Genomic DNA, 22,446 nt, shown 5'->3' with positions numbered 1-22,446 from the left:
AACGAGACCCAGAACCAATCCCTGTGGGTTCCCAGTCGTTATGCCCTTCCAGCATGACTGTGAACCACTGATAACTATTCTCTGGGAATGCTTTTCCAACCAGTTATGCACCCACCTTATAGTAGCTCCATCTAGGTTGTATTTCCCTAGTTTGTTTATGAGAAGATCACGCAAGACAGTATCAAAAGTCTTACTAAAGTCAAAATATACCACATCTACCGCTTCCCCCCATCCACAAGGCTTGTTACCCAGTCATAGAAAGCTATCAGGGTGGTTTGACATGATTTGTTCTTGACAAATCCATGTTGACTATTACTTATCACCTTATTATCTTCTAAGTATTTGCAAATTGATTGTTTAATTATTTGCTCCATTATCTTTCTGGGTACAGAAGTTAAGCTGCCTGGTCTGTAATTCCCCGGGTTGTCCTTATTTCCCTTTTTATAGATGGGCGCTATAATTGCCCTTTTCCAGTCTTCTGGAATGTCTCCTGTCTTATCACATATTGTGATAAGCATCCGTAGGACCCATGGATCTTGAAATGTGTATTGTCAGGGGTGTTGATCATTGTAGCAGTGGAGATATGTTTGCAGGTTTTGCATCTTTGTTTTGGCAGGGTCTGGTGCCATTTTCAGTTGGTGGGTCCGGGTCTGTGGGGAGTTTGCTTCTGATGATGAACTTGGCCAGAAGAGGGGTTTCTTGTTGTTTGTTCACTTATGCTATATGTTCTAATGGTAACCACTTTGTTTTTCTGTTAGGAAACTGTCCTTGTAAAATGCAATCGTCCTGGTCATACTTTGATCAACAAGACATTTCAGTTTGACAGGTGGGTGATCTTGAAAAGCTTTCTGGATTGTTGTGCGATGCAGTAAATATGAAAATTGATTTCATAGCAGGAGTTGATAGCATAACATGCTCATTTTTCTCACTTATTTGGTGATGAGGTGTTTCCCATGACACAAAGCACTGCAGAAATTAGATTAGATAGTGTTTTCATCCTACAGTTCCAAATGAAGAAGAGAGCTAATATTCCAAATTTAATATCTATCTTAGGTGCTTGTATGGCCCTCATCATAGTGGTATCTGAGCGCATTGCAATTCTTAATCCTCACAACACTCTGAAATAGGAAAGTACTATTATTCCCATTTTACAGATGAGGAACTGAGCCACAAGATAGATTAAATAACTTGCCCAAGGTCACAGAGGACATCTGTGACCAAGCCAAGCATTTAACCCTGGGTGTTTTGAATCCTAGTCCAGTGTTTTGTCCATTAGTGTATCCTTGCTACCCACAATGTAGAATTGTAGTGAAGCCTCAATTCTGTTATAGTTAAGGTTAAGCATCACTTTCTTTTTAAAGGTGGACTATATCGAGCTCACAAAAAATCCACATGCTGGCTTGGATTGTCTTGGAATTTGCCATTTCTCATGGAAGTGCTCGGTGGTGTTGGTGGTCCAAATTTGAGGTCTTTTGAGCAAGGTATTCCTGAGATATAGTGCCCGCACTCCTAAAAAACCAGCATTTTATAAAATCACCTTATTCTTGTAACATTATTTTGTGCACATCTGGGGCTCAAACTATAGCTCTGATGCACCTTACATTAATCCCAGTTGCCTAGGATTTATCCCAATTGGTGCATGGTACTCATTGCCCCTTTAGGGAAGCAATAGTGAAAAAAGATTTTAAAGATAGTTTAGAACTCCAGGTCTGCATGTGCCAAACTGATGCGCCTAAAAGAGTGAAATGTACATCTGCCGCAAAACTAGGGCTCTGTTGAAGCAGGAGTGTTTCCAGGCAGTATGATGTCTCTCAGTCGTTGCGTAGCTTAAGGTGACATGCTTAATGCAGAGTTAAGGTTACGCAGTGGTGCCTCATGCCCCTCCACACAACCTTATTTCTGTCCTCTTGGAGTGATGCCCCAACACCCCAATAATACACAAATTAGCACTCTGCCCTTACAGATGCTGCTGAACGCTCTGGGAGCAGAGCAGCTGAGCACTTTAGGACCAAGTCTAACACCATCTCTTTTGCTAAGGTGAAACGCAGATTTAGGTCTGGTGTCGCAAACAGGATCTGCCTACACTCAAACACTGAATTTAGTCCACACAAACCACCCCGACTGACAAAATGTTACCACCCCTTCACTCTTGCCCTAAGGATTCCTTCTGAGACATTGCCTTCATTTACCCCTTATTAAATCCTGGAAACCACTGTCATTCATGCATGCCACCAGATTTTTGACTATCCTTACTGACACAGCCTACAGAACTGGGTCCTGAAATAGGGTATGCTTGATCCTTCAAAGTATTCATGCACCTCTCCTCATATCACAGGCATAGTTCTGCTAGGCTGCTTCAACTATTCTCTCCATCATTCAATACAGCTGCACCTAACACAGTGAATGGCAGTTGGAATACCTACTGATCACTGCTGGAATTCAAATCTGTGGTGCACAACACAGATAATGGCACATTCTCTTAGAACATCTTCATGTCTTCTTATGGCACCACTACTCCTTATTGAACCATTCTCCAAGGCTATTGCCAACTTCAGGAGACAGAGTTAAGGTTGCATTGCAGGGGTGGCATGTACCGTAATTCTTCATTTCCTGGCTTTCAGAGGTTTGAGTTAGCCACTCTCCACATTGTAGAAGCGCACAAGGCATCACTGGGCAACCTTAGCTTTGTTACCAAAGTTTTTAGGCATTTAATATAGGTATCAGTTTTTAGTGTTAAAGATATGCCACAATATATTAAAGTGTATGGAGTACTTTTGCAAAGCACTCTGGAGGTGCTGTGATTCTGGACATGTGGTGACCATCCAGATAATCAGGAAAAGGATTTTTTAAAAATGTAAATCCCCCAAAGAATGCTGTTCTTGGGGAATGTTTTTTCAGTGTCCCAGCACAGCTCATTTTTATAAACAGTAGAGCATATGGTTCTTATGAACTCAAAATGTTTATTTTTTTAGCAACTTTTTATGGAACTAATAAATGTCAAAATATTTTATTTCAGTTCAGGAAGAAAATTCCATCTTTCAGCATTTTATGCTTTTAATAATTTTATCACTAAATCAGTTAACAAAATAAAAAATAAGCTAATAATTTTCAGGATGAAATTAACATTAATATCCGTTTCGGGGGAAATCTGTCATCTTTCGAGTAGAATAAATAATTTTGTACAAGCAGATTCCCTGGGTTTGCTGTACCTTCCATTGTCCCAGATAACTAATTAAAACAAGTCTGTTTCTAGCATTGAACAGAGAGTCAGTTAAGTTGTGTTCTGTCTGCTTTATATATCAACAGATTGAAAAACTCATCAGCACCAATATAGGGCAATTTGAGTATTCACATCCCATATAAACACCTTCCCAATTAATCCTTTGTAACAGTCCTCAGATGATCTCTTGAGAGATACTTTGACATGTTTTAGGGAGAAATATCAAATCAGTTCAAGACAAATTGAGATGGAGACTCGTTGCCTTAAGATTGGGGATTTGGTGCTAATGAATATTTCAAATGGTGTGGGTGAATAATGAAGCAGAGAAAAAGCAGTTTGGGGATGTTTTTGTTCAACCAGATTGACTTTGAAGATCTGACATGAAAAGCATGCAGCAATGTATGCATGTGCATGCATACCTAACCAGGAGGTAATTTTGTTATTCAGTAACTGTTTTCTCAATAAAAGTGCTTTACCATAACTGCATATTTGTAGGTGTCTCTGTTTTTTGAAAACATGTCAATGGAATGGCAAGACAAGCAGAATTTGTCAATCAAGCCAGACAAGTGCCTATTCGCTGATTAAACGGGAAATACTTTTTCATACACGTAATTAGACTATGGAACTCATTGCCACAGGATGCCATCTGGATGAAGAATTCAGCAAGATTCAAAGGAAGACTGGATGTTTTTATGGGTAGCAAGAACAGCTAGAGTTATAATAGTTAATGCTAACAAAAAATTTGGAAAGTATATAAACCCTTGTATTTCAGGGGCTAAACCAATATCTGACTATTAAGGATTAGGATGAGACCTTCATGGGAGACAGATTATCCCACATCTGCCTACTGCAGCATTTCTTGCACCTTCCTTGGAAATATCTGGTGCTGGATACTTGGCTAGATGGAACTTGCGTCTGACTGAGCATGACGGTTTTTATGTTCCTGTGTCACTGGGGTCCCCAGACACAGTTGTATCTGTAGTGTACACTAAGTCTACACTTTAAAGTGTACACTTTAGTCTGCATTTGTACATGTAATGAATCAGAGTGGTGGGATCTTGGTCAATTATACACCTGAAGAACCTTATGGATAAATGGTAAAGAGCAGAATGTGACGTTCATTAATTTACATTTTTAATGTAACATATATAAACAGCAGAATATTTGATCACATGCAAATTGACTATTTTATGTTGTTTGCTGCTACCCAAATTCCTGCTTCTAATCAGCTAATGGGTCAAAACATCTTGAAAAGATGCATCATTCATTGGAGAATAAGGTTGAGCAAGAAGGGAAGGAAAAGTAGGGAGGCATCAGAAATTAAGTTTGTTCAAAGAGACATCTACTACATTTATATGTCAAATTCTTAAGTGTGGATAATGATTTTCATATTGTCTTTGTACATCTTGTGTAAACAAGACTGTACTTGTTTCAATTGGTAATCTATAGGGAGTTACTTAGTCATGATGCAAAGAAAAGAGATGAATGAGTCAGAATGTCCTGTTTTATTATCATGAAATGGAGGAGGTTCTGATTTGTTATTTTCAGGTGTGGATTCTGAGCTCTTCGTACTTTGTTTTTGAAGGGGTAGGTGATAGGGGTAGATTAAGAAGTACCTTATATAAACTAGTTTGGGTCTTTACTTGAGTTTGAAAATGTGTACAGTTCGTTAAGGTATTATCATTGTTTCACTCCAAGAGTTATGTTGTTATTGCTACTTGCTAAGGAGTGGAAGAACTAATTCAATTTAATTATTACATCCCTCAAAAACTTATTTTTAAAAGCAACATACAACTCTAAACATAAAAGAAAAACATCTGTTTCTGTGCAGTGAAAAATGCTTATCAGAAGGATGGTCTTGTGGTTGAGGCACTGAACTGAAACTTAGGAATATTGGATTCAATTCCCTGCTCTTCCACAGTCTTCCTGTGTGGCCTTGGGCACATAGACAACTCCTGCCTCCCCATACTGGGACACAATCTAAAGGGGAGGACATGTGACCACCCTAAGTGTCTTCTCTCCCCAATAAACCCCCCATCCTGCACCCAGCCCGGAGCCACCGTGCTCTCCCCACCCCACGTTACCTGCCTGGGCTCGGCTGCCAGGGACAGGGGATGAGTAAGCCGAGGGTGAAGGGCGGCTCCAATTCCTGAAAGCAGGGCCCGGGCTGGGGGCAGCCTGCTGGCGCCCCAGCTGCCAGGGACAGGGGCTGAGCGAGCCAGAGCCCCCTCTCCCCTCCAGCATGTTTCTGGCTCACTCAGTTCCTCTCCCCTGCAGCCAACCCTGGGCATTGAGCAGGCCACCGCTGCCTCCCAACCAGGCTCTCTTAGGCAGAAGCAAGCAGCTCCGTCCCGCTCCCTCCCTGCCCCTGGCAGGCCAGTCTGGGGGAGGGCACTTGATCCCACATGCCCTCCCTACACATCACCTCTTCTTGGGCAAATCACATTCTCTCTCTGTGCCTCAGTTCCCCATCTGGAAAATGGAGTTAATAGCACTTCCCTTCCTCACACAGGTGTTATGAGGATAAATTCAATGGTGTTTGCGAGATGATGAGATGCTGTGATGCAAGGAGCTATATCAATAGATACTTAATAATGAAAAGGTGAAATGTTTGTGGTGCTGACTCTGCAGCTGTGAAACCCTTCACATATGTACCATGCCTCCTTAAACTCATGCTTCAGGGTTTCAGCCAGCCACCTGCAGGGGTCAGGAAGGGATTTTTGCCTCAGTGTGTTCTGGGAGGGTTTTTGATCTCTGAAGCATCAGAGATGGCCACGGCTGGAGATGGAACATAGGCAGGGTTGGGCTAGTGCTCTGAGGTGGCACTGAGCGTTTTCTCTCTTCAAGTGCTTGGCTGGCTGATACTTGCTCACATGCTCAAGGTCTATCTGATTGCCATATGTGGCGTTGGGAAGGAATTTTCCCCCAGGTCAGCTTGGCAGTGTCTTTGGGGGTTTTTGGCCTTCCTCTGCAGTGTATGAGTGCAGGTCACTTGCCAGGGTTATCTGGGTATATCTTACTTAATCATTTCCTGCCATTGTGGGGCCCTTGAGTACTGGTGCACCTTGGCCTCTTTTATTCTCTTCCTGTGGCACATAATAGTCTAGTAGTCTCCTGTGGGCTGTAATACTTTGGTGTAATTTTGGTTGTTGGCTTTAGAGTGTGGGTGCTTGGCGGTGTTGGTGGCCTATGCTATACATGAAGTCAGACTAGCTGATCTAAAATGGTCCACTTCTGGCCTTAAACTCTATGACGCTATGAGGGGGAGCACATGCTGAGTAATCCCATTCCCTGGGAGAACAGCCGGTGCCCTAGGGAATGACAGAAGGGAGTACTATGCCTCCTTAATGTCATAACACAGGAATCCGGGTCTCCAGCAGCCAAGTGACAATTGGGAGAAAACAAAGTGTGGGTCAGTACAGCTGGGAGACAGGAGTGGTCCAAAAAGACTGCTGGGGCCTGGTGATTGGGCGGGATTAGCAGAAGGATAGTCACCAATGCACACCCCTTTATTTTTTTAAATTTCTTTTAGGTACTCTGTTCCCAGTCTTCCTGTCTCCCTGAAGCAGCTCTGTGGGTGCAAAGAATTCATATCCCCAAGGAATCCGCCCCCCTTAAAAATCACATCATAATAAAGACCACAGCCGCTCCAAAAGACAGGAGTAGAACTAGGAATTTTGATTTCCAGTCCCCTATTCTAACCACTGGACCACACTGAACAAACAAACTACTTTTTTAGATCTTTGTGTCTCCCCTTCTCCAAGACATTTGGTGTGTGCATCTCTTCTAGTATATACCACAGGCAGCTCAGACTTCTCTACACAATCTGTAGGGTTTGGCTGTGCCCTATGGTGCTCTCCAAATTCTCTGCCTCCGCTACCTGAACAAAGTAGCAACTCTAGTAGTTCAGCTCTTTTTTCCTTGCCTCTTCATTTCCTGGCTCAGAAAGCCAGTTTCAGAACTGCAGTGAGTAGTTTCCCTCGACTGATCTTTCTGTCTCAAAGGTAAATAAGTATTCTGAAACACAGTCTGTAATTGTTGTTGTCATAGAAACACATCAGCAAACCCTGAGTTGTGCGTTAGTGGCACACAGCAACTGACTTTTATTTTTCTGGTCTGTGTTATTACACTGGGATCGTTTTTGTTCAATGAATCATTCCATTTTCCTCCCCCTCAGAGTTTACAGTGTTGCTGAGTCTCAAGACACAGTGTTTGCAGATGTGGCCCCTTTGCTTACATCTCTGCTGGATGGGTAAGTTGAAAAGTAGGAGGAAACAATGTAAAGTGACACGACCAACTTGAAATCTATTCAGTTTTTTTTAAAATGACTTAAAGAATTATTTCCCAAGTTCTCTTGCCAGTTTTTGTGGGTTTACAATCACATTTTCAATGTTGTAATCTGACAGTCACTCAGTATTAGGATATTCTCCCACTCAGACAGGAAATAATGGAAGTGACTATTTTGAAATTTTTATCAGACAAAGTGGACAAATTTGGGGGGGAAAAAAGGGGGGGGCAAAATTATTTTTCTCTGGCCTCTTTCAGTTATAGTAAATATAGGTGCTACTTATAACAGAGGTAAAACAAATTCAGACAAGTGTAATTTCTTTTTTAAGTTAATAGTACATTTGTTTTTATTTTTTCTGCATGATAAAAATGTATGCTGTGCTAAATTTTGAAACATTTTTTAAAATAATAGGCAGTGTGACCTACCTTTCTTCAATAGCATTTGAGGATCTTAAGAATTAATGATCCTCAGTTGTAGATTTTGAGACAGCATCAAATAGATTCCCTGAAGTTAAAATCAGTTTTGGAAACTACACTACCAGAAATAAATACTGCTATACATTTTTAATTACTTCTGGCCAGCAAAACCATTAAGGCTAATTTACAGTCCTCTGGAAAAGGGGCCTTGAAGTGGTTGTAATTGTAAACAGTGGGAATGAAACAGAAATCCATTAATTCCTTCCTTTCCTCTCTTTTTCTTTCTCTTCCTTGCCTGATCCAACTCAACTGTGGATGTTCTTTGTCCATCTGATTCAGATTTCCTTCGTGACATTGTCTCCATGATGTCATATGAATCATGTGGGTAGCCACATGACCATGGAATCATAGGCACCGACTCCATGTGTGCTTTGGGCTGGAGCACTCACGGGAAAAAAAATAGCAGGTGCTCAACACCCACCAGCCACAACTGATTGGTGGCACTGCCAAAGAGCTGTTTAGTGGCTTGGGGAGGCGTTTGGGGGAGGGTGGAGACCAGCGAGTGGTGGGTGGGCAGGGGCCTCAGGGAGCAGGTGCAGATGGGGCTGGAAGAGGCGGGGGGAAGGAGGTGGAGTGAGGGTTGGGTCTCGAGAGGGGCAGAGCAGGGGTGGGAAGAGGCAGAGCGAAGACGGAACTTTGGGGAAAGGGTCGAGGCCTTGGGGTGGAGCACCCCAAGGAAAAGTAAAAGTCAGCACCTATGCATGGAACCTTTTTTTTTTTTTTCAAATATTGACAACTCTTGGAAATGCATGCCTATCCCTTGAGCCTGGCATTCCACAGACCAAGGCTACAAGTACCCTAGCAGCTCAAAGTGATCTTAAGGCTGCTCTGAAGAGGCTGCTGAGGATTCCCTAAGTGTGTGGGAGTCTTGGGCACCCCACATACTCACACAGCGCAGGGGGTATGGAAGGGTGAGATGGTGACCTGAAAGAGAGAGTACCTGAGGGGATAGAGCTTGAATGTGATGAGTTCTGCTGATCCAAATGGCCCTTAAGGGACTATTCTAGCCACTACAAGGTAAAGTAACCATAACTTTCACCTGGGAACACCACATGATCAGGGGAAGACGTAGAGATGGCTTAGAGTTACTGTTGTCTCTCCCCACCCTTCCAGCTGCAGAGAGCATGAGCTTGTCTCAGCTCAGGATTGTGCCCTAGGTCCCAACCTACTTATCTATCTATGTGCAGTACTTTCAATTAACCCCAATGCAGGTTACATATGTATATTGAGAGAAGCTTCCACCTCTTAGTATGCTCCTGTCTAAAGTCTCTGTCCTGAAACCCAGGAACTTCATATTCATTTAGGAAATGTTCTGTTATTGAAAACTTACAGGTCTGTCTTTTTTTCAGGATGTACCATTTAAACAGAAGCAGACTATCCGAAAAGGAATAGTCTGCCTGTATCAGTCATGTTTCTGAACAGCCTTCCTATTATAAATGTGAAACAGACATAATTATTTTGATCCTTGAAGTTATCTGCTCCTTCTGGCTGCTTCTAGTCTGAGCTCCAAAACATCCACTTATAAAAAATGGAGTTTGTGGTGGGGTTTAAACATATTTTTTAAATTACATTGTATTATTTTTCAGAGTAAGCATACAGGAAAAAACGATTGTTCCTTTACGAAATAGAAAAAAAAATAGACTTCAAAGTTTAGAATTCCCAATACAAGCTCAGCAGGGGATTAAAATAACATCACCTTCTCTCACAAGATTTAAGAGTAAATTGTGCTCATTTTTGAAAGAAAAAAGAAATTCCTCTTACTTTGATTTCCTTGATTGTGTTCCCCTCCGGTCCTAACTCTATCAGAGTGAGCATCTGAGGTTTTTTAGATGCTGAGTGCTATTAAGCTTAATAGATGGTATTTTAGTTTAATAGTAAAGTCTTTTTAAGAACGATATAACTATGTGAGCAAATGCGGAAGAAAAAGTTCAAGCACAGAAATAAGGGTTTACCAATATTTTTTGCAGATTAGTAATTTGGGGATAAAAATGGTATAGTTCATTTAAAGCCACCCTGGTGTAACCAAAAAATAAGCAAAGTAAACTAGATAAAACTCAATCTGTGTTAATTCTGTCAGTTGCTTCTAGTTCTTCTGTTGAGACACCAAACAATTAGTTCTAGAGCTAACCTATCTGGATTTAATACCACCCTGATGAGTCCCAACTCTCTTTTTCCTCAGTGAAGCTCTTTTTGGCTTTAGCAGAGAGGGCATATAATTGGATTATACCCCAAATCAAGATCCTTGATACTCAAGGTTATGCAAATATACTTGTCTTCAAACCCTTATATTTAATCCCATTATCTGTACAAGTATTAGAATTGTCCTGGCATTAGCCAATGATGCTGAATTTCTTAAGGATAAATGGCTAGTGACTAAGAGGGAAGCTGAGGTAGCAGGTATATGTGGAATTAGCAACTTTTATAGATCCATACTTCAAAAAACCAAACCAACCAACCAAACAAAACCTTTCAGACTTCCATCCTCTGTTTCCTGGGGAAACCCAGTTAACTACAAACTGAAGACTCTAATTTTGTTTCCAAGCATGTCATTTTATTTTTAAGACTCTGTGTTCAGTGACCAGGCCTGTAGAACCTATATCTTGATCAGACAGTGCACTTTCAGGGTGGAATTTTCAAAAATGTATTGACCTGTCTCAAATTAGTGAGAGTTTTGCCATTGACTTCAGAGACAGAGTTAGGCCAACAGTGAATGTTTTTTGAAATCCCATCCTCAAGATTTGCAGCCTGAGTTCCACTTTTTTAGGTTCTCTACCTTGTTTTCCGTCGTAGGTCTGAGTCCTTTAGCCCATCAAGTCTAAAGTCCAGATTTTTAAATATTATTGTCTTCCAATCTTGCAGACTTGCTCCCTATCTGGGGCTGATCCTCAGCAGGGGTAAATTGTCATAGCTCCATTGACGCAGATCTATGACTGTTTACTGCTGCGAGGATCTGCTCCCTCCCCATGTCAGCTGCAATGCTATCAGTGTTCACTCTCCCAACCCCACTCTAAAAAACTTTCTTAGGTACAGCAAGGCCACTTGTAAGCTGAGAACATAACTCTCTACAGTGTCTGTCAGTATCAGTATGTAAAGTTTTGTGATCTGAAAAGATAAACAAATTAAAAAAATAACACCTGAGTCATTGAAGTTCAGCAAAGCACATCTTTTCTGTTGCCTGCACATGCCTGAAAAACCATGTTTAATACAGGACAAAGATGCCAGGTTGACAGACCTAAGTTTTTTAATCCTCTTCAAGATTCAGTTATCACCTAGTTGGAATGCAAGCTTCCTCACACTCTGCCTATCAGACCTAGGCCTTGGTCTTCACTGTTTTTATCTCTATGAAACTAATGAGCTATCCCCAGGCACAGTGGAGACAAGGCACTTTAGTTTTACTGTGAGGTAAATTAGGGAAGGTCAGCACAATACCTAGCCTGTGGTTGATGTTCCATAGTTTATCTCCCGATAAAACAAAGTACAGTATCTTGTCTCTGCTGTGTTTTCGCCTCTGGATAGCTTATGAACGTTAGTTACTCTGGGAAAAACACACCTTTATTAGCAGTGAGACAGGGCCCTAGATTTTACTACTAACAAACTAAAATTAATGAAGCATGTTAACTGCCATTTTGCACTCACTTTGTGTGGGTATAAATGACTACACATGGTGCAAGGCAGCGGGTATCAAGCTTCTTATCTTTTATCTGTGGACTGAAGTGAAGCGTTAGGAGTTGGGACCCTGGCTTTCCATTCCTGGCTTTTCCACTGACTTGCTCTGTTGACATGTAATACAAAGTTACTACCTAGTTATTACTTAGTCCTGCCTTGAGTGCAGGGGACTGGACTAGATGACCAATTGAGGTCCCTTCCAGTGCTATGATTCTATGGCCTACTCACTTAGGGCTTGTCTACACATAAATGTGCATTGAAATACAAAAGGTGTGAATTAAAATCAGTTTAGTTGTTTCAGTCCAAATCTGTATGTGGACACTCTTGTGTTTTTTTTGGCGGGGGACAGTGGCGTTAGGCAAGATATGTAACAAACGGACTGTTTTAAGTAAATTAACTTTAGCCACTTTTGTTCTGAAATAAGGGTCCACAAACAGAATTGCATTTAGTATTAATTTACACCTTTTGGTATTTTGTTGCAAATTTGTATGTATACCAGCTGTTAATTTTATGGCTTAGTTTTCCCATCTGTTTTAAAAAAAAAATATCCACCTCAGGGGTGTTGTGAGGGTTACTTAATTTAGTTTAGCAAAAAGTTTTCAGATCTACAAAAAGGCCATATGGAAATATGTATTATTATTATTAATATTACTATTATATTATGTTTTAAAATTAAATATTTTTAAATAAGCAATGATATTTTTCCAAATACTACTTGGTTTAACCATTTAAATACCAAATAAATTTGTTAAAAAACTGGCATAAGAAACAAGGTCTTTTTGATTTTCAGATACAATGTGTGTATTATGGCTTATGGACAAACAGGGAGTGGGAAGACGTACACAATGTTGGGACCGCAATCTGAGGATGATGTCACTCTTTCAATAGAAGATGAACTAGAGCTAGGAATTATTCCTAGAGCCACAGAAGAAGTCTTCAGGTATTGCTGACCAGGAGAATGAGAATAACGTTTGAGTGCCAGTTTTTACATTACAGTTGTATGCAAAAGGGAAAAAATGCACATTGTTTGCTGTATTGTTGTAGCTGTGTTTGTCCCAGGATATTAGCAAGACAAGGTGGGTGAGATAATGTCTTTTATTGGACCAACTTTGGTTGGTAAAAATGACAAACTTTTGATCTTACACAGAGCTGTTCTTCAGCACATGATTTTCTTGCTGTTCAGATTTAACTTTTCAAGATGATTAACACTTAATTATAGAGGCTTTGGTAGCAAATCCATATTTAAGTTTGAGTCTAAATTTTCATTTTTCATACTCTTTCTTAACCCCCCTCTAATATTTTACGAGGTAACTTATTGGTTTGCATATTGTAGTCATTAAAATAAGGGAGGCGAGTGAGATTTTTTTCTGGAACTTGAACAACATTTGATCATGGATATTTATTTTCCACTTAGGCCTTATCTAAATGGGATAACTTACTTCGGTATAACCTAAGGTGTGAATTAAACCCAATATAGTTATACTGATATAATTCCCTGTGTGGACACACATATTCTGATACACAAGTGCTATTTTCTTGGCTTAGCTTATGTTGCTTGGGAAGGGGTTTAAACTAAACTACAGCAAAAAAAGGCCACTTTTATATTAGAGTGTTTAACTGGGAAAATTGTCCTGTGCAGAAAGGGCTTAATTTATAAATTCTCTGGGTTTATTTTAGCCCCAGTGTCTTGTGCATTTTTCCCCATCCTCTTAACAATAGTGGGCTTTCACAACCCTACACTTCCCACACAGATGCTGCTCTTTAGGTCTTAGGAATTGGAGAGCTTTAAATCCTTTGGCATATCCCAGGAGTTATTGGGGTCACAATAGTAACAAGATATTAGAATCGCCCACAGTCCAGGAACAGATAGTATAGGGTTTAAATGCAGCCAAAACAAGGTAATTTTCTCCCTGTGACATATTTACTCTATAATTTAAGTGCATACATTCTTGTTCTTCAACCTTTACATTAACGTGGAAGGCAACATACTCTCATGATTGTGGTTGTTTGATAAGTACTTTCATCAGACTATAATCAGCTCGGAGATGCAACTGTTTCTTAAGGATGGTTTACTTAGGATTTGATTTCAGCCATTTTAGCTTTGTTTCATTTTCTTTTCTGTAATTCTTTTCAGGCTTATTTCAGAAAAGCCACCAGGAAGTCATTGGGTTGAGGTTTCTGTTGTAGAAGTGTATAATAATGAAATTTTTGATCTTCTGGCCAAAGACAGCTGTGGAAGAGTATTCGGCGTTAAACGTGACGTTGTCACAACCAAGGAAGGCAAGAGCGATGTGCCGTTGCTTACCTATGAGTGAGTACACAGAACAATAAGTAAACCATTATTGCAAGATCATGATACAGAAAAAAGTTGTTACAGTATGTGTCAGCTACAAGGCATGGAGACATAATTGTTGGCACTGATTAGTATTTCTAAGCATACATTCCTTCCCCAGTACATAGAAAAGCCCTGGATGATTCCATTTACTGTTAATATTTCACTAAGAATTCAACTAATTAGGTCACACTTGGCTTCTAGTCTCAATTTGAATATTCTGCAGTAATAATAATAATACAATTAATATTCTTTTATATTTATACACCACCTTCCCTCCCACGATGTGTTATAACAATTGTATGTACCCTACGTTCAGCAGCTTTGAAATGCAGTCAGCTGTATGGCAGGGATGGCAGTGGCAAAGCAGTTCTTAGCACATTGCGAAAAATGGGAACACTGTGAAAAAGTCCAGTAGAACTTTATAGAAAATGATAACCTTTTTGTAGATTTTTTTAGACCATTGTGTAGAATTTTATGAAATAGGATCATTGAAAATACTTAAAGAAAGAATAGTACTCTGTATTAAATTTTGTGGGATTTTGGAGTAACTTCTATAGAACCCTGTTGGTTTAATTCCTGTTAAAGTCTGTGAGACTTTTCCATAAGGGCAAGGAAGGGAATTACGTTCAAACACACCAGAGCAAACCCTACTCTTAAGAAAAATGTCGTAAGTCCTGAATATACACACAGAAGAGAGAGGATTTCATTTTATAAGTGGTCATCCAGAATACTTACCCATCGTACATATTTTAGCACTCTGCTTATCTCGTTTAGAAAGATTAAGGCGGTGTTGACGCTGCTGGAATTTAAATCTGTGGTCCCAGAGAGGCTAGGTTGTTCAAACCAAAGGTGTAGATTGCTAAGCCATCCTTTCCAGTTTCTGTTCTTTATATTTTTAGATAAACCTTTTTCTACAGCACATATGTATAATGGGTTTGATTCTCCTTTACAGCAGTTCTGACTGTGCAGCAGGGCCTTAAAGTGGGCATAATCTGCAGCTACACTGCCAGAGTGGTGTAAATGAGAATCAGGCCCACTATAGATACATGTCCTGTGCACACAGCCTATGTAAAATATTTCCTTTTTTTTTCCCCATAAGGCTCCTATCTACACAATCCGACGAAGTGGGCATTCACCCACGAAAGCTTATGCTCCAATACATCTGTTAGTCTTAAAGGTGCCACAGGACTCTCTGTTGCTGTCTACACAATGTAGATGATAAAAATCATGTCCTAACAAGGGAAGACCACTATCCTGTCTTAAACAAACTTATTGCACAGACTGCTGGAACAGCACAATTAAAAATGGGGGAGAGTTAGAGGTGACAGGCAGCAGTCGTGGCACTTGCAAGATGACATTAGCAGGTAGAAGGAAGGTGTTGGCCATTTCATTCCTACCCCAATGAAATGTTAGAAGCAGGGGTTCTCAAATTTAATTGCACCATGATCCCCTTCTGACAACAAAAAGTACTACGTGACCTCAGGATGGGGGGGCCTGAGCCTGCCCAAGTTCTGCCACCCCAGGCGTGGGGAGCCAAAACCAAAGGGCTTCAGCCCCAGGCAAGAGGCCTGTAACCTGAGCCCCGTCACCCCGGGCTGAAGCCCTCGGGTTTTGGCTTCAGCCCTGGGCCCTAGCAAGTCTAATGCCAGCCCTGGCATTAAACACCATTAAAATGGGGGCACAACCCACAGTTTGAGAACCACTGTGTTAGAGGATTCCCAAAGGGCCTAGTGTGACACACTGAGGAAAAAGTTCTTTGGGCAAATCATTCTGTACGTGTCTTTTTGAGGACAAGAACAAGAAGAGGTTTGTGAGAGCAAACACTAATTTTCTTCTCTGAAAACTGTCCATCACACTGAACAATTCAGCACAAAACCATAAAATGTTCTGTTGCTGGTGGAAACATGATTTTTTTTTTCACACATCTCTAATCATAATGCCTGTCAAAGGCTGTTCTATGCTACTTCAGTGGGAATTGGAAGTCAGAGCAAGAAGTAGCTTTTTCCTCCATGGATTAAAACAAACTGCACTCTCAATGGAAATAATTGACAGTAGTATTTTTATCTTGTGGGTTTTAGTAACATAAGCAACAACTTGAGATTTGTTTATGTGGTTTTATATTATTGCCAGAAAACCTTGATATAATACAGCCAATATTCTGGAGGGTTGAAAGGACATAATTCTTTCTCTGCGGTTATTTGTATTTACTGACATGTTTTCTGTCCATTGAACTGTTCATACAAAATTGGAACCCACATAGAAACTGTAAAATTGCTTTTTCCAGAATCTAGGATTTGTAATTTTCCTCTCTGTGGAATTAGTCACTGTAGTTAATCTAGGAATGATTATTTTTCTTACTTATTTACAGCTAAACACAAAACTTTTAGGGTTCTTCCTAGTAAAATTAAATTTCAGATCACTGAATACAAAAGTCTTTGGGTTAAATTTGATTTCCAGGCATATTAATGCACCCTCATCTGTACTCTATTCTTCTGAAAAGAGAAGCAGGGAGTGGATTAAGGCTATGCTTTTAGGAGCACTCTGGAAACACTCTTGCTCCCAGTCCAGCTCTTTCTTCCTCACTTCTGAGTTCTTGGACTTCCTCCTCCCAAGTGAGGCAGCCCACACAGCTCATCCCAGCACATCGGGCTATCAGTTGCGCCCTCTGCCATTGCCCATCTCTCTGACTCAAATTCACTGCACCGTCCAGGCACCTTCTGACTGTGGAATCCCAATTACTCAAATCTGGCTTTAATTTATGCTTGAAAAATAGCCATTATGCCTACTTGATCAAGGGAGTTCTGCCTGGCTAGTTGTTAACCCATCTCTTTTCCCTGGCTTTTGGGGAGGGGAAGGTGCACTGCAGGCTGGGATTTGTGCCATGGGGGTTGGAAACTGTGGCTGGAATGGGTTTCCTTTGTTCTTCCTTTGTTCTTGGGGTGACTCCTATATTTATTTATTTATTTAATTTTCAATACATGGCAAAGGTGTTTAGAGGTTTGGATAAGCACTTTTGGAAAATGTTTATCTAAATCAACCAATAAGTATTCAGTATTTATATCTTGATTACAATAAAAGCAGCAAAAAAGTCAAATCCATAAACAGACTATATTAATAGTTAGTCTCTAAGGTGCCACCAGTACTCCTGTTCTTTATGCGAAAAAGGTTAACAATGAAAAACAAACCCAAACAACTCAAGAAAACCGTTGAGAAAGGCCACCCCTGCTGTCTGGAGTCTAAGCAAACACATGGCATTTTGAATAAAAACACATCCTCATTTGTGATAATATTTCATCTAAAATGTACTGGCCCACTGAGTCTCATTGGCTTTTCCATACATTAAATAGATTAAATGGCAGCTGGTCCCTGAAAACCTGTCCATGTGCAAGTGTAATATTTACAATATGATACAGTTCATTTAGTTAGACTCCTCTTAGGGAAAATCTTTTTCTACTCCTTCTTTTCAGGTGCCACATGTCAATCAAGTTGGCTAACCTACCACCAGTTAAAAAATGCCCCACATTTGTGTCCCCCACTCTGGTGAATCCTCCTCCTGAGTTTCTCAAATCCATGTCTCCATTCTTCATGTCAATCTTAGTGATCCCTAGACTTTTTACTTCAGTTAAGAGGATACCTGAGCTAGGAGCCATGTTCAGTGGACAACAGTAGTGAACTTTTTCCAAGAATTAGGTGCAATTCCCTGCTCTGACCCAGACTTCCTGTGTGACTGGGCAAGTCACTTAGCCTCTCTGTATCTCAGTTCCCAATCTGTAAAATGAGGATGATAATATTTCCCTACCTCTCAGGGGTGTTGTGAGGACACATGCATTAAATATTCTGAGGTGTTCCGGTGTTATGTTGATGGGGGCTGTATACTTTAGATACAAGGTGTCCAGGCTACTTAACAGCATAAGAATGGCTATACTGGGTCAGATCAATGGTCCATCTAGCCCCCTGTCCTGCCTTCCGACCCTGGCTGGTGCCAGATGCTACAGAAGGAATGAACAGAACAGGGCAGTTTTTGAGTGATCCATCCCGTGTCGTCCAGGCCCAACTCCTGGCAGTCAGAGGCTTAGGGACACATAGTGCGTGGGGTTATATCCCTGACCATCTTGACTAATAGCCATTGACGGACCTGTCCTCCATGAACTTACCTAATTCTTTTTTTGAACCCAGTTTTATAGTTTTGGCCTTCACAACAAACCCTAGCAATGGGTTCCATGGGTTAACCGTGCATTGTGCCAGCATATTCAGTATGAGGCACAGCTTCATCTTGGGCTGAAATGGAACATGACCTAGTTGAAAGATTCTGCAGGGCAGCAACATATGAAGTTAAGAGTTAGCAAAGGAGACAAGGGGAGCATTTTGGAGACAGGATTGGAACTGGGAGGGGCATAAGAGGAAATTATCAATTCATGTTCAAGTTGCCACATTTTTAATGTCACCGTTACTGTCAACTAACACTATTTTGTTTTACCAGGACTGTTGAAAATGCTGTAGAATTCTTACAGCTAGTTGATAAAGGTCTGCAGCTAAGGGTCAAACATCCAACCCTGGTGCATGCTCATTCTTCTCGCTCTCATCTGGTAGTGACATTGACCATAACCATGAAGGCTGTCTCTGCAGATAGCTTTGGTAAGTAGGATAGTGCTAAAATCTATCTAGAGCCATTTGTGTCAGAAATGCAGTGTCTGGGTTGAGGGATTTTCTTATTGCTCTTTTCTCTCTTCTGACTGTCTCTTGCTACACTCTTTAACCCCCCTGTTCTTTTCTATTTAACCTTTTGGCTGCTTTTGTGAACACCTCTTGATGTTGCTGTGTTTGAGATGTTTTCTTAACACTTCTAACATCGTGTGATGATTTTTACACACTGCTGTTGTACTTATGGGCATGCAGTGTGAAGCAGTCTATGTTGTATTAGTAGTAGTTTTCTCTTACTGGCTAACAGGCATAGAATCAAATAGTGTAGCTGGATAATTTTACAAGGAATTATTTAGTTATACATGCTAAGATCAGGGCTAGAACAAAGTTTAAGCTTCAGGGCATATGATCACTACTGGGGCAGAAGGGATTTTCTCTTTACATACTACATTACACAACTAGCTAGGTGTGTTAAGGAGGTTTTCAGTTGGTCCCTGCCAGAGTAGACAAACCAATGATCTTATCAAGTATGGAAAAACCTGTATTTTTATATTATAGTTGTGTCCCTTCTTGCTTTTCAGTGTCACATATAGGTTTGGCAGTCTGTTGCATTAGGAGCAGTTCTGGCTCTTGTGGGGTTAACTTTGTTTCCTTTTCTTCCTTTTGCTTATGTTGTAATTAGACTCTCCATTTGTAGCACTGTGGTCTGTCTCCTTCATACCTTGCAACAACAATATGGTTTTAGGAAGTGGAAAATATTTAAAACTTTTTTCTCCAGATCTCTATCGGAAATTAAACAGAGGATATTAGCAAAACAGAACAAATGGTGCCCTCGTTTACCTGCAGCCCCTGCCAAAAGACACAGCTACTTCGGATGCTGCAGCTCTACCAGTCCAGATGTTAGATCTATCCAGCTCCAGATCTTTGTCAAATCAGGCAGACATTACAAAATGCAGCCATTTTAACTCGCCAGCCATCTTGTTTAGTCCAGGCTTCCTTCAGTCATTCATTAGCTGATACGCTATGCCAATTACTGCACTACCCTTCTTTAAGCCTCACAGCAAGGCCAAATAGGAATTTCTGCCATATGTTGATGGATGGAGGACTCTCAAGTTTCAGGATCACAGAATCAGAGTTATGATAGCTGAGTGAGCATTACAGTAGGTAAAGAAGCACTACAAAATGTGACCTCAAAGTGGAATTGTGACAGTGTGGTCTGCCTCTGTAATAAGAGACACGCCTTGCTTAAGGCCTAGGTGCAGCAAATTGCCAAATGGTAGGCACTGAAGAAATAAATAGTAGATAAAATCAGAAAGCTAAGAAGTGGTAGTTAGGCTTTGGAAATGGGACTTAAAGCCAGAGCTTTAGGATTTAGTGTCAATAACTTTTGTTGTGTATGTGGGGAGAGGGTTGTTTTGGTTCCTTGCCCTATAGTAAGGAGGAAAAAGAAATTTTACTTTCATGCTTTCTCATCTGAAGCATTCTTTTTTATGTAAGCCAACACAGCTGCTCTGTCTCTGACATATGCTGTCATGGGTAGGTTGCTACTCCACTCCAGACTAGAAGGAGAGGAAAGAATAAAGCAAGACACTGGAGAAGAAAGTCAAAGCTAAACTGCCCAGTGAAAAGACTTTTGCACAGATTCTTACTGCCTGCAGGAGAGATGCTCACTTAGCCAAAATGTCAGAAGTGAAGCTAGCACTGAAGGACCAGTAGCAAAGAATCAACTGTGGCTGCAGAACCAAGGCCAGGACTACTAACCTCTTTGGGCCAGGGACTATCTTTTGTTCTGTGTTTATACAGCATCTGACACAATAGGACCCTTGACTAGGGCTGCTAGGCACTATGATAATCCACATAAATAATAATAATTAATAGGTGACCTACCTGAACAAGTAGGGGTACTGTTAAAGTTGCTTGTGGCTCATTAGGCAGAGATGGAGAAAAGAGGAGTTCCAAAGATTCCAGAGGGAATTGCAGCAAAGGGTGGGACAACAGAAACAAGAGAAACAATTCTGGCCAGAGCAGCAGTAGCTGAAGGACCAGCAGCATTAGAAATGGACTGCAGAGCTCAAGGCTTTTAAAGATACAGAGTCCCACTCCATCCTAGGAATCAAGGGACTGCCAAGCAACCGTCAATTGCAAACATGACTTTTTCTGCACATTCTCAGGAGTATCCTACCTGCTGTACAAATGTGGAGTTGAATGTAGTGATGGAGCTGTTGGCGATATTAAATAAAACAAAACAAAAAAATAAGTCTTACTACCTAATTGGTATCACCTTCCTGATTGCCAGTGAAATAAGATAGACCAAGATTTCATACTTGTGCATCTGAGTAATCCAACCTGCCTAGGTCATTAATTACAGCCCACAAAACGATCTGAAACAGAAGATACTGGGTTAACCCATCACTGTTGCATTTTTTTTGCTTCCCATTTTGTGATGTTAAAAATAAACTTTCCTCATTCATTTGTTTCCATCATCCAGCTCCTCTATGGACAGATGAAGAGTCTAGTCCAAGGCTAAGTAAAGAGCTTTTCTGCACCTTTCCTCAACAAGTGAAAGACGATAAACTCCTCTTTCCTTCCAGAGCCTCTTCTCCAGCACAGTTTGAATCTACTGAGAAACTGAAGCACATCAAAACTAAACTACAGCTGGTGGATTTGGCGGGCAGTGAATGTGTTGGTACGCAGACCTTTTTATGACCAGGCTATTTTGAATTGAGAGCATAGAGCCTTCCATCTCATGGAGATAGTAATTGCATTTAGCTTATTAACTGAGTATTTGTGTTTCTTCATAAGAGGTGATTTAGACACGTGCATCCAAATTTAAATGAAGTTATTGGGCCTGATTCACCACTGTGTTAATGTCACTGGGGCTTCATTAAGATCAGGTGGCATAAAACCAAAGCAACTCAGTGGCCAGTCAGGCCAATGGTGACATGCAGGGTGTACATGCTCCATTTGTTCAGATTGTTTTTAAAAGCTGTATTTTTTACAGTGCAAAAATATGTATAAAAATGAGCATGTTCTTATTTTTGTATAGAAATGATCAAAGTGCATACATTATTTAAATATACTAAATATTTGTCATGAGCATACCGCTGTGTGTGGGTTTTTCTGCTTGCTTTTGGAAAAACTCTGGAAGGAAGTTGGTGTATTGAAAAGATAATATTGTTTTCATTGTTCCTTCAAAGCATTTTCTTCCTCCTCCATGCACACAATAATTTCAAAACCTTGATTATTTCCTAAAGGACAAGCTTTCTTACCAAGAAAAGCCACACCGCTAAATGTACCAGTCCAGAAATAATGTTTTGAAAACTGAATCTGTGTTATGAAAGAACTCTTTAGGTTACTGCCAAGAGTTCTTTCTGCTGGTGACTGTTAACTTTTGTTCTATAAAAAACATAACGGAATATATATATATATATAAATATATATATAAATTTGCTGGGGGTGTTAGAAACCTTTTGGTGAACATGTCATTGACAATACTGTATGTGTCTGTTCCCTCAGTTTGACAAGGGCAAGCATTTCATGCTCTGTGTACTCAACACGCCAGATCCTCAACAGGTGTAAAATGATGTACTTTAGCATTGAAGTTAATAGAGCAATGGTGATTTGCACCAGCTGGGGATCTGGCCCAACATATGCAGTGGGCTAGACTCTATTCTTAACTATGCTGGTGAAAATCCGAAGACAGCAAAATTACTCTGGATTTACATAGGTATAATTTAGAGCAGATTTTAGCACATTATCTTTTGAAAGCTGAGATTTAGGACAAGTTTAAGTGAGAAACAATTTTTAAAGTGTTTATTGT

The 22,446-nt window shown here is 40.5% G+C and overlaps 1 protein-coding gene across 3 annotated transcripts in view; it reads left to right on the top strand.

The window, feature by feature from the left end:
* KIF25 (kinesin family member 25) overlaps window positions 1-22,446 on the top strand; it is a 78,022-nt gene that overhangs the window by 46,671 nt on the left and 8,905 nt on the right. For all 3 annotated transcript variants that reach the window (XM_054021357.1, XM_054021355.1, XM_054021356.1), the window contains 6 exons: window positions 759-826; window positions 7,398-7,472; window positions 12,441-12,590; window positions 13,785-13,961; window positions 18,466-18,620; window positions 21,115-21,312. In XM_054021357.1, the coding sequence (XP_053877332.1) occupies window positions 759-826; window positions 7,398-7,472; window positions 12,441-12,590; window positions 13,785-13,961; window positions 18,466-18,620; window positions 21,115-21,312 (823 nt within the window). The remainder of the gene's footprint in view (window positions 1-758; window positions 827-7,397; window positions 7,473-12,440; window positions 12,591-13,784; window positions 13,962-18,465; window positions 18,621-21,114; window positions 21,313-22,446) is intronic.

This window comes from Malaclemys terrapin, chromosome 3 (genome assembly GCF_027887155.1).
Source record: "Malaclemys terrapin pileata isolate rMalTer1 chromosome 3, rMalTer1.hap1, whole genome shotgun sequence".
Classification (NCBI taxonomy): domain Eukaryota; kingdom Metazoa; phylum Chordata; order Testudines; family Emydidae; genus Malaclemys; species Malaclemys terrapin.
Note: the sequence above shows the minus strand (reverse complement) of the source record. Positions and strands in the feature narration are given on the sequence as shown.